The 13,217-nt window shown below is 41.5% G+C and overlaps 1 protein-coding gene across 1 annotated transcript in view; it reads left to right on the plus strand.

Annotated features, from left to right (window-relative positions):
• Positions 1-13,217, plus strand: part of LOC118389615 (immunoglobulin-like and fibronectin type III domain-containing protein 1) — a 31,819-nt gene that overhangs the window by 18,069 nt on the left and 533 nt on the right. Inside the window, exons 16-27 of the mRNA XM_052528631.1 lie at positions 1,554-1,672; positions 4,051-4,192; positions 4,664-4,782; positions 5,050-5,191; positions 5,299-5,592; positions 5,766-6,068; positions 10,641-10,817; positions 10,986-11,114; positions 11,764-11,846; positions 11,984-12,176; positions 12,351-12,628; positions 12,789-13,128. Of these exons, the coding sequence (XP_052384591.1) occupies positions 1,554-1,672; positions 4,051-4,192; positions 4,664-4,782; positions 5,050-5,191; positions 5,299-5,592; positions 5,766-6,068; positions 10,641-10,817; positions 10,986-11,114; positions 11,764-11,846; positions 11,984-12,176; positions 12,351-12,628; positions 12,789-13,128 (2,319 nt within the window). The remainder of the gene's footprint in view (positions 1-1,553; positions 1,673-4,050; positions 4,193-4,663; positions 4,783-5,049; positions 5,192-5,298; positions 5,593-5,765; positions 6,069-10,640; positions 10,818-10,985; positions 11,115-11,763; positions 11,847-11,983; positions 12,177-12,350; positions 12,629-12,788; positions 13,129-13,217) is intronic.

Genomic DNA, 13,217 nt, shown 5'->3' on the forward strand with positions numbered 1-13,217 from the left:
CTTCCCTGTTGGGATGGTGTACTTCGGCTTGCAAGCCTCCCATTTTTCCTCCAATCTTAACGATTGTAATTATGACAAAACAGTTCTATTTTTTTTCAGACCAGAGGACATTTCTCCAAAAAGTACAATCTTTGTGCCCAAGTGCGGTTGCAAACTGTAGTCTTACTTTTTATGGTGGTTTTGGGGCAGTGGATTCTTCCTTGCTGAGAGGCCTTTCAGCTTATGTCGATATAGGACTCGTTTTTTACTGTGGATATAGATATACTTTTGTACCTGTTTCCTCCAGCAAGGTCCTTTGCTGTTGTTCTGGGATTTATTTTCACTTTTCGCACCAAAGTACTTTCATCTCTAGGAGACAGAACGTGTCTCCTTCCAGAGCAGTATGATGGCTGCGTGGTCCCATGGTGTTTATACGTGTGTACTATTGTTTGTACAGGTGAACTTGGTAACTTTAGGCATTTGGAAATTTCTCCCAAGGATGAACCAGACTTGTGGAGGTCTCCAATTTTTTTTTATCTGAGGTCTTGGCTGAGTTTGGCACTGAGTGTGGAGGTAGGCCTTGAAATACATCCACAGGTACACCTCCAATTGACTCCAATGGTGTCAATTAGCCTATCAGAAGCTTCTAAAGCCATGAGAATAATTTTCTGGAATTTTCCAAGCTGTTTAAAGGCACAGTCAACTTAGTGTATGTACACCTCTGACCCACTGGAATTTGTGATACAGTGAATTATGTTTTACATTTTTTTATCCGTTATTTTACCAAATAAGTTGACTGAGAACACGTTCTCATTTGCAGCAACGTCCTGGGGAATAGTTTCAGGGGAGCGGAGGGTGGGGATTATTAGGTGACCATGATGGTTTGAGTGCCAGATTGGGAATTTAGCCAGGACACCAGGGTTAACACCCCTACGATAAGTGTCATGGGATCTTTAATGACCTCAGAGAGGTCAGGACACCCGTTTAACATCCCATCCAAAAGACAGCACCCTACACAGTGCAGTGTCTCCAATCACTGCCCCGGGGCATTAGGATATGTTTTTTAGACCAGATGAAAGAGTGCCTCCTACTGGCCTTCCAACAACACTTCCAGCAGCATCTGATCTCCCATCCAGGAACTGACCAAGACCAACCCTGCTTAGCTTCAGAAGCAAGCCAGCAGTGGTATGCAGGGTAGTATGCTGCTGGCGAATATGTGAAATTATCTGTCTGTAATCAATTGTTGGAAATATTACTTGTGTCGTGCGCAAAGTACATGTCCTAACCGACTTGCCAAAACTATAGTCTTAACAAGAATCTTGTGGAGTGGTTGAAAAAGACATTTTAATGACTCCAACCTAAGTGTATGTAAATTTCTGACTTCAACTGTAGTTATTAATTTCCTTTTGCTGCAGGAATATTTTTCTGCCATAGCAAGATGGTTCAAATTAAGATCCTACATCTGTATGACAATTTACGGCTAAGATTATAAGGACAGTGGTGACGCATTACCCACTTTGAGATTATACTAAACTACGATGGTTTCTGTTGTCTTTACTTATTTTTAGATCTAGGTGCTCAATTCAGCATTGGACTGTCTGATGTCGACGTTAAGCTTGACGCAACAGCAGAGTTACTCTGTGAAGTGAGCAGTCTAAACATTGAGGGGGTCTGGTATAAACATGGAAAACAGGTCAGTACATTAATCTTCAATCAAACAAATCCATTTCTTCATAATTGTTTTATTTAACTTTTTAGGCAAGTCAGTTAAGAACAAATTCTTATTTATAATGATGGCCTACCCCAGCCAGTGCTGGGCCAATTGTATACTGCCCAATCACCAGGGTCTGTAGTGATGCCTCTAGCATTGAGATGCAGTACCTTAGACCACTGTGCCACTCATCCTTGGTCCAGGAGAACCACAAGGTGTGCAGGCTTTTGCTCCACACCAGGATTGAAGAACTCACAAAAGAGGGACTGTAGTGGCTGAATTTGCCTCAGTTTTCCTCCTCATTAACAAATGCTTCTAAGTCTAGATTTGTGTCTAGGAGGCATAGTTTGTGGGTGTTTCTTGCATGTTTATTTTTATATGTTTATTTTACTAGGCAAGTCAGTTAATTAAGAACAACTTCTTATTTTCAATGACAGCCTAGGAACAGTGGGTTTAACAGCCTTGTTCAGAGGCAGAATGACATATTTGTAACTTGTCAGCTCAGGGATCCGATCTTGCAACCTTTTGGTTACTAGTCCAACACTCTAACCACTAAGCTATGCTGCCACCCAAGTTTGTAAATTCGCTCTGACAATCTACTCCAATATTAACACTCTGGTTTGAGAGTCCAAGAGAGAAGAATAATTGATGATTTTAAAACCAGCCTACACCAGGTTGTTATGACAGGTTTCAGTAAACATTGGCAAAAAAAACTGTTCTCTGTTGTGTGTGGAAGTAGCTAGCTAACTTTAGCCAATTAGCTTTGATGCTTGACTGATATTTTGAGATCTATCACTACCCTTCAGCTGGAGCGACTTGTGTGCGCTCCGAGAGAGAATTTGTGAACAAACACCATTTTAGTGGGCATTACATGAAATCAAAACTCAACCTTCAAATATAACAAGAAAAGCAGAGACTTCACAGGTACTCCTAATCTCAGACTTTATAATTTTGAAAATACTGACTTTTCTTTTTAAATGATCATTTTTAAAGCTATTAGTGAATTTCGGGACTATATTTTATGTATTTGACTAATACCGATGCCACATAGGCGATAGGCCGTTTTCAACCGGGATTTATTTTTTTCCGTGACATCCTCTTTAAGCGTACTGTATATAGACAATAGTTATTGTCAGATGGTGGGGCGATCAACATTATGAGTTTAAGTGAAATCATGACAGGATCAACACAACTCCACAGAGCAAGAATATAAAACGCAAGCTGTAAAGTGTTGGTCCCATGTTTCATGAGCTAAAATAAAAGATCCCAGAAATGTTCCATACACACAAAACGTATTCCTCTCAAATGTTGTGCACAAATTGGTTTACACCCCTGTTAGTGAGCTTTTCTCTTTTGCCAAGATAATCAATACACCTGACAGGTCTAAAATATCAAGAAGCTGATTAAACATCATGATCATTATGCACCTTGTGCTGGGGACAATAAAAGTCCACTCTAAAATGTGTTGTTTTGTCACACAACACAATGCCACAGATGTCTCAAGTTGATGGAGCGTGCAATTGGCATCCTGACTGCAGGAATGTCCACCAGAACCGTTGCCAGAGAATTGAATGTGAATTTCTCTATCATAAGCCGCCTCCAAGGTCATTTTGGATAATCTGGCAGTACGTCCAACCGGCCTCACAATCGCAGACCACGTGTAACCACGCCAGCCCAGGACCTCCACCTCCGGCTTCTTCACCTGCGGGATCATCTGAGACCAGTGACCCGGACAGCAGGTTTGCACGATTGAAGAACTGTCAGAAAATGTTTCACGGAAGCTCATCTGCATGCTTGTCATCCTAAGCAGGGTCTTGAATGCAGTTCGGCGTCGTACCTGACTTCAGTGCGCAAATGCTTACCTTCGATGGCAACTGTGATGCTGGAGAAGTGTGCTCTTCAAGGATGAATCCCGGTTCAACTGTACCGGGCAGATGGCAGACAGCGTGTATGATGTTGTGTGGGTAGCGCTTTGCTGATGTCAACATTGTGAACAGAGTGCCCCATAGTGTCTGTGGGGTTATTGTATGGGCAGGCATAAGCTACGGAAAACGAATACAATTGCATTTTATCAGTGGCAATTTAAATGCACAGATATACCGTGACAAGATCTTGAGACCCATTGTCGTGCCATTCATCTGCCACCATCATCTCGTGTTTCAGCATGATAATGCACAAACCCATGTCGCAAGGATCTGTACACAATTCCTGGAAGCTGAAAATGCATGTTGCGTTTATTGTTGTTCAGTGTATTTCAGTCATGGAAATGAAAGTAACCATTAGGAAAGATTGTATGACAGATGAACGACAAACAAGAATCTCTTTCAGTCTGATATTTCAATCCCTACTTCTGTGACCAGGTAACTCCTGATGACAGGGTAAAAATCATCACAGATGGAGCCTGTCACAAGCTTGTCATTGATTGCTGTCGAAAAGATGATGGAGCAGTCTATCGCTTTGAGGTCGATGGTCGTATATCAGAGGCCACACTCACTGTTCAGCGTAAGTGACAGACTGTTACAGTATATCAACATGTCATTACACCAAATTGTTTCCATCTGACATTCAGTGACACAAGATGTCATGACCTCTGATGTTATGTCTGTTTTATGACGGTGTTGTGTTTTTGTCTGATAAAATTGTAAAACTATCATAGACAAATGTTTATTCACCTGTTATACATCTGTGTTCATTCTACTTTACAACCCCCCACACACACACACACACACACACACCAACCCTGTGACGATTGCTGTTATGGACATGGATAACAATTCATCACCTAAATTGGTATGTAACATTTTAAGTAAAATGTTGTTGTTCTGTCATTCATAAGACACAGTAAATATATATTATATAACTTGTTCATCCATAGTCATTATGATAATGTTGTACAATGACAATAGTGACTTTATATACACACAGTCTTTGTGCATGACCATTTTGGGTGTCTTTACTTATTTATAGAACCAGCTGTTCAATTCATTTTGGGAGTGGCTGATGTCCAAGTTAAAATCTGCACACCAGCAGAGCTGTCCTGCAAACTGAGCAGTGCAAACTGTAAGGGGATCTGGTATAAAGACGGATTTCAGGTGAGTGCAGAATTCTTCAATAACATAAATAAAGTATTCCGCAACCTTTTGCTCCAGCCCGATTAATATTTGTTTCAGAACAATAGCTTGATGATTAGGTAATTAATTGGATCAGGTGTATTGATGTTGGACTAGGAAATCCTCCACCTCATAAATAAAATATAAATCAAAACTTTATTCACCCTGTCAAAACCGTCATCAAAGTGAAAAAGTACCCATTAGCAAAGATTCTGTTTTTCTCCTAATATATTCTCTTTCTGTAATCAGGTACCTCCCGATGACAGGGTGAAAATCATCAAAGAAGGAGCCTGTCACAAGTTGGTCATTGATAACTGTAAAAACGACGATTCAGGAGTCTATCACTTTGAGGTGGATGGTCGTATATCTGAGGGATCACTCACTGTGCAGAGTAAGAATGGACAGTTACAGTATGTGGGTTACATCCAGGGTTATGACAAGCTTCAATAAGGCTGTTGTTCCCTTGATTAGAGAACTTTCTTTTCTTTCATATTTAAGACCCGCCAACATTCAACATGGATTCTCTGAGAGAATTCTCTAAGCCGGTCATTGTGAGAGCATGTGAAACTGCTGAGTGGAAATTGGCCTTTTCGGGTGGTGACCCAATGAAGATCAAGTGGATCAAGGAGGATGAGGAACTCCTGGAAGGCCTCAATGTCAAGATAGAACAGACTGACATAAAAGCCAGCTTGTGTATTACCGATTGTCAAAGGAGGAACTGTGGAGAGGTCAAAATCAATATAAAAAATGACTATGGTACATTGGAAGCCACATCCAGACTGATTGTTCTTGGTGAGTTAGGAAGCAGGATATGAAATTAGATTCCTGGCAAATCCGATGCAGAAACATTTAACAAAATGCCTCAATGATCACATACTTTTCGCTTGAAGACTTTTGTGGAATATCACTAACATCTCATTCTGTTGTTAGGCCACATTTTCATTTTCATAGTTTTCTCCCAACAGACAAACCCACACCGCCACAAAGACCTGTGGAAATTGTGGAAACTTCTCTAACCGCCATTGAATTCAAATGGAAACCCCCAAAGGATGACGGTGGCTGTCCAGTCAAACACTACATTTTGGAGCGCCAGCAGGTGGGGGGAAGCAAGACATGGACAAATGTAGGGGAGCTCCCAAATGACCCCCTTAAATACAGGGATACTAATGTAAAGCCTGGGAAAAGATACTGTTACAACATCAGAGCCAAGAATGAGGAGGGAGTCAGTAATGCGCTGGAGACAGAGGACATCCAGGCTGGCATATTGTGTAAGTATTGTTAAAAATCCATTTAGTTTAGGACAGATCTCTCAATCATTCAGTTATCAAGAGGGACAAGACAGGGATGCCTGGTGTCTATTTTCTTTAGCCACATAAACCCTAGAATCATAATTACAACTCATGGCTCAATCCGGGGCATAGAGATTGGTGGAGATCAACATGCGATCTCATTGTATGCAGATTACATTTTACTTTATTTAACTGAACCAGAACATTCTCTGTCATTTATTTGACTATTGATGGATACATAATGCTGTATCAGGATTCAAAGTGAATTCTGAATCATAATTTCTCAAGCTTAGAAAGTGCATTTAAATGGAAATGGACAAAGATACATGAAATACCTTGATGTACTGATTCCATGCAGTCTGGAGGAAGCCTATGAAATCAATTGCTCTCCTTTGAATTCAAACCTATCTATTAATGTTCAGAGATTGAGATATGTCCCTATGTCTATGTTAAGTAGGGTCAACATAATCTAAATGAATATATTACCAAGGTTGATGTATTTATTCCAGACCCTGCCCATTTCAATTCCAACCAACTTTTTAAATAAAATAAACTGCCCGCTCTCCAACTTTATTTGGAGTGGAAAGATCTCAAGAGTCTGTTTTACAATTACCCTATAAAGCTGGTGGTCTTGGACTACCTCATATGAATATGTATTACTGGACTGACAACTGCCTTCCCTTAAACAATGGACAGATGGCTATACTTGTGCAGGGAGGAGTATCAAAGCCATAAATATAATACCTTATGATTTACAATATATTCACTACTTTGGTTCCAAGGCGTTGAAGAAGAAACAGAAAATCAAAAATGATATTGAATCTCTTCAACAGAATCCTGATGAATCTAAGGAATCTAGCATAGAAAAAAATACTGAAAGAATCTGCTTAGCCAGAGAAGTTGATTGCCAACTTATATCAAGGGTTGATTGATAATATACCTAATGGTTCTGAACCTAAAATGAAAAAATGTGAAACAGATCTTTTAGGCAGAAAATGAGGAGAACCATTGTTCACAAATATGTGAAAATGCTCATACCTGCTCCTACAACCTAAGACATGAACTACAGCAATTTAAGATAACCATAGGACTTACTACACTCCTGCCAGAATGCATGTATTGCTCCCAGAAATGTCATATCTCTATTGAAGATGCAAAAAGCACAAAGGAACCCTATTACATATGCTGTGGGCCTGTGATAACTAACACCCTTTTGGTATACTGCATGTGCTATCATTTAATTTTGTCTAGGAATTTATATCCATCCATGCGCGTTATGTCTGTTGGGAAATGTAAATATAGGTGATCAATATTAGAGAAAGTTGTGCAATCAAGGTATAATTGCTGCAAAACATGTATAGATTGGAAAGCCTCATATTCACCCTCAATAACTATTTGGAGGACTGAACTATCTAGTTCCAGATTTGATTACACACGGGAAACTGTTGAGCATGAAAAAAACAGCAGTCGTGCAGTTCTTAACACACTCTAATCGGTGCGCCTGGCACCTACTACCAAATAAATGTAAATTGTATTTATCACATGTGCCGAACACAACTGGTGTAGACTTTAGTGGAATATTTGCCTATGAACCTTTCCCAATGACGCAGAGTTTAAAAAATAATAATACAAAGTAGTAATTAACGTGAGGAATAAAACTAAATACATTAAAATGAAGCTATATACAGGGAGTACCAGTACCATATCAATGTGCAGAGGTACGAGGTACTTGAGGTAGATATGTACATGAAGGAAGGGTAAAGTGACTAGGCATCCAGCTGTGTGTGGACCATGTTAAGTCCTTAGTGATGTGGACACCAAGGTACTTAAAGCTCTCGACCCGCTCCACAACAGCCCCGTTGCTGTAGATGGGGGTGTGCTTTACCCTCTTTCTCCTATAGTCCATGATTAGCTCCTTGGTCTTACTGATGGCGAGGGAGAGGTTGTTGTCCTGGCACCACACTGCTACATCTCTGACCTCCCTGTAGGCTGACTCATCGCTGTCGGTGATCAGGCCTACCACTGTTGTGTCGTCAGAAAACTTGATGATGGTGTTAGAGTCGTACGCGGCCTTGCAATCGTGGGTGAACTGGGAGTACAGGACTAAGTACACACCCCTGAGGGGCTTCCATGTTGAGGATCAGCATGGCGGAGGTGATGGTCCCTACCCTCACTACCTGGGGCCGATCCGTCAGGAAGTCCATGATAGAGTTGTAGAGGGAGGGTTTCAGTCCCAGGGTCCCTAGCTTGGTGATGAGCTTGGAGGGGACAATGGTGTTGAGTGCTGTAGTCAATGAAGAGCATTTTCACATAGTTATTTCCCGTCTTCTCTAGGTGAAAGAGGGCAGTGTGAAGTGCATTTGAGATTGCATCATCTGTGGATCTGTCGGAGCGGTATGCGGATTGGAGTGGGTCTAGGGTGTCTGGGATGATGATGGTGGTGATGTGTGTCATGACCAGCCCTTCAAAGCATTTCATATTTACAGTTGTGAGTGCTACAGAGCGATAGTCATTTAGACATGTTACCTTGGATATCTTGGGAACAGGGACAATGGTGGTTATCTTGAAATATTTTGGGATTACAGATTGTGGACAAGGAGAGATTGAAATGTCTGTGTAGACACCTGCCAGCTGGTCTGCGCATGCTTTGAGAACGCGCCCTGGTATTCCGTCTGGCGGCCTTGTGATTGTTAACCTTAAAAACGTTTTACTCACATCAACCAAGGAGAGCGAGATCACACAGTTATTCGGAAAGGGCTTTCCCACAAGGCACAATGTTCTATTCCTCGCAGCGAGCATAAAAGTTATTTAGCTCATTTGTTTTGCATCGCTGGGCAGCTCGCTGGGTTTCCCTTTGTAATTCATTATCGTCTGCAAGACCTGCCACATACGACAAGCATTGTAGCCGGTGTAATAGGATTCCACCTTACTCCTATATTGTCCTTTTGCATGTTTGTCTCATCGGAGGTCGTAGAGGGATTTCTTGTATTAGTCCTTGTCCCGTTCATTGTAAGCGGTAGGTCTAGCTTTTAGCCCAGCATGGATTGTTACCTGTAATCTGTAGTTTTTGATCGGGGTATGTTCTTATAGTCACTGTGGGAACGGTTGTGTTAAACGCCTTAATGTTATCGAATGAATCCCAGAATATATCACAGTCTGTACTTGCAAAACAGTCTTGTAACCTTGCGTCTGCTTCGTCCGACCACTTCCGTATTGAGCGCATCACTGGTAATTCCTGCTTCAGCTTTTGTTTGTAAACAGGAAGCAGAACAATAGAGTCATGGTCAGATTTGCCGAAGGAAGGAAGAGAGAGGGCTTATATAAGTTTCTGTGGTTAGAATAAAAGTGGTCTAGAGTTGTATCACCCCTAGTGGCGCAGGCCAGGTCGCAGTTGCAAATGAGAATAAAGGTGAAATATGTTTTTTTTTTAAAGGAGACTTGTTGGTAGAAGAGAGGTATGGCGGTTTTAAATCTCCCTGCGTTAAAGTCTCTACCCACCAGATATTGTGCCTCTGGGTGAGCATTCTCTTGTTTGTCTATTGTCCCATACAGTTTGTTGAGAGTCGGAGTTGTGTTGACTTCTGAAGGAATTTAGACAGCCGTGATAATTACGGATGAGAACTCTCTTGATAGATAAAAGGGTCTGCAGCTTACCATGAGGTATTCTATTCTATTCTTCACACTTGAAGAAGCATACCAGTTGTTATTTATGAAAAAAGTACTACGTGCATAGCGTCATCATCCTCCACATTTCCGTAAGACATATAATGTTGCAGGTTTTCAAGTCTCTATGTTAGGAAAATCTCGAACAAATCTTATTCTCGAGTGAATGGACATTTCCCAATAAAATGGAGGGGAGCAACATTTGGTTTACTCTTTGCCTCAATTACACCAGGGCTCCACCTCGTCTCCTGCATTAAACTCGTATTTGAAGTCAAAATCAAGGGTAGTAACTGTCGAGCTCATGTCCAGAAGTGCTTGGCGTTCACATGATAATAGTATGAACTTTCTGTAGAAAAAAAAAAATAATATAAACACGATACAAGTCACTAAATAGCAAAGTTGGATTGGAAAGCGTGAGATATTGCCCTTCTCCGTCGGCGCCATCTTAATACATACACAATCCATGTCTCAATTGTGTCTTAAAAAGGCTTAAAAATCTTTCTTTAACCTGTCTCCACCCCTTCATCTACACTGACTGAAGTTGATTTAACAGGTGACATTAATAAGGTATCATTGTATTCACCTGGTCAGTCTATGTCATGGAAAGAGCAGGTGTTCCTAATGTTTATACATTCAGTGTGCGTTTTGTTTTTTGTGAAGTTCCATGATTTTTATCTAAACTAAGCAAATCAGTATTTTTACATGAAGAAAGTGTTCTGCCTGACATTACATCCAGATAGATCGTTCTCTTATTCTACACAGCACATATTTTTGCTATATCGACTTTACATACAGCTTCTGTCATTCCTAGGAAGTATTCTCCACTGTGATTTGATTTGGCACTATATGCATGGTAATGGAAAGCAGAATAACAAGTTTTCCTCTCAGGTTACCCAGGACCCCCTTCGGCACCCAAAGTGGTCAGTGCCTTCAAGGACTGCATCAACCTGGTTTGGTCTCCCCCTATCAACACTGGAGGAACTGAAACTTGGGGTTACAACCTTGAGAGACGCAAGAAGGGAAGCAACTTTTGGAGCCCTGCAAACCTAGATGGGCCTATCAAAGGTGCGGCCTCCTCATAGGCAATGGCTCAAGGAAATATATCTACAAATGTGTTAATTTACCTGGAAGTGTACAACAAGAACCTTTCATAAAAATATATAACTTGCAACTGAGTCTTTGTAAGTATTTTCTGGCATAATGATACTCTGAACTTTTTTTATTTTCTCTCAGACACAACGTTTGCAGTGAAAGATGTTATTGAGGGAGCAGCTTATGAATTTCGAGTGTCAGCTATTAACATCTCTGGTGTCGGCGAGCCCAGTCCTCCCTCTGTTATAGTCTTTGCCAGAGATCCCAAGAGTAAGTCATGGTCATCAAAACAATTTATGTTTTTGAAATATTAGAACATTCAATTACACCAATAGCCTGGCAGAACCAGCCTGATCGTTGTCTTCACCCTGAAATAGAATAATGAACGCAATGATCAGGCTGGTTCCAACGTAATATTGCACATGTCAACTAAAATAATAACTACTGTATCACATTGCTGTAATTCCAGAACCCCCTGGTAAAGTCATAGACCTTAAGCTAACAGATTCCAGTTACACCACGTTTTCTCTGGCTTGGACTAAACCAAAGGAGGTGGAAGGGGTGGAGGATGAGGCCAAAGGCTACTTTGTGGAGATCAGACCAAATGAGAGCCCAGAGTGGACTCGTTGTAACATCAACCCCATCATCTCCACCTCCTTCAATGTGATTGGCCTGAAGGCAATGGGAATGTACTGGGTGAGAGTGATCGCCACAAATGATGGAGGCGAGGGCGAGCCCCAAGGCTTTGATAATTACATCATCGCCATGCCTCCTCCTGGTAAGGAATAGCATCTCATTTAAATCACTATTGTGATGTTCAATAATGAATATCGTATATACAGTCGACTGTATTCCTGAAATGTAATTTGATAATCAATAAAAAATGTAATCTGACCTATACTTTTCTTTACCCTGCAAGTGAGGCCACAATTTACAGGAAAAATGAAGAGCTTCATGGTTGTGAGAAAGGGGAATACTGTACGATTCAACATCAACTTTGAGGTAAAGGGAAGAAAATGCAGCTTTCAGCTGACAAAAGAGACTGTAAAAAGATAAAAGCTTGCATTGTAATGACTACTGCAGTAGCCTGCTTGTGTCACCAAGTTCTCTGTGTTTACATGGTTTCACATGTTCCACAGGCCTCTCCTTTGCCAGATATCTATTGGTTGAAGGACTGCGTGCCTCTGTCCAAACGTGTCACCATCACCAACTCTGACCGAGGTTCACAGCTTCTGATCCCCACGTCAGAGCGCTCTGATACGGGCATCTTTACCATCATTGTCAAGAACATGGTCGGTCAGGAGACATTCAGTGTCGAGATCCGAGTCACAGGTGAATGTTAATCATTTTGCCTATATGTTTTTTATAATTTCAACTATAATATTATGGCATCGGTAGATGAGAAACAGAATCGTAAGTGAAGTTTTTAATGCCAGTATTAATGCAGTTACTGGATGTAAGTTTGGCTCTCAATCAGATGACTATGTCTTTCTGACCTGGTTCCAGATGATCCCAAGCCTCCTGGCCCGGTGGAGTTGGAACAGAATGTTCCTGGAACAGTGACTGTGACCTGGACTCCCTCCCCAGATGAGAAGAAGGATGACAGGCTGCACTACGTTGTGTACAAACGTGACTCTGTCAAGCGCACCTGGAGGATGGTCGCTGACAGCCTCTTCAACCATAAGTTCACAGTTATCAACATTCTACCCGGCAGAGAGTATAACTTCAGAGTGTTTGCTAAGAATGACATGGGCCTCTCAGAACCTGCTGTGTCCCCTACATGGAGAACCACAAGGAGAAAAGGTTTGTGGTGACAGTAACTAGCCTCCTTGCATTTGTTGAATGAAAGATCATTGAACCGTGATTTTTTTTTTGCCACATCACAGAGAAATGTTGCCTGTATACAAAACGGTATTAGTTGCGAGGTAATCTTTCTCTCTTTTCTCCTGTAACTCAGATAATTTCATACTGGACGTGCCAGACGTAAAGGGCTTGGATCTTCAGTGTCCACCATCGTTTTTACTCCGATTGAAAATCCGCACCGCTCCACCAGGCTACGAGTGCTACATGAGCTGTGCTGTACGAGGGAATCCAAAACCCCATGTCACATGGTACCATAACAACGTCAGCCTCAACACCAACACCAACTACCTTATCACCAACGTGTGTGGGGTCTGCACAATGCTCATATTGAAGATCGGACCCAAGGACAGCGGTGACTACAGTGTCATCGCAGACAGTCCCTTGGGCAGGGCAGAGTGCTCCACCAAGCTCACAGTCAGAGGTAGTATCTCACAGTCCCATCATAATAAAATGCTTTTTTTGCGACAGGAACAATCTGCAATTATTTTTAAACACCAGGTCTGAGGCGGA

The sequence above is a fragment of the Oncorhynchus keta genome, chromosome 10, assembly GCF_023373465.1.
Source record: "Oncorhynchus keta strain PuntledgeMale-10-30-2019 chromosome 10, Oket_V2, whole genome shotgun sequence".
Taxonomy (NCBI): domain Eukaryota; kingdom Metazoa; phylum Chordata; class Actinopteri; order Salmoniformes; family Salmonidae; genus Oncorhynchus; species Oncorhynchus keta.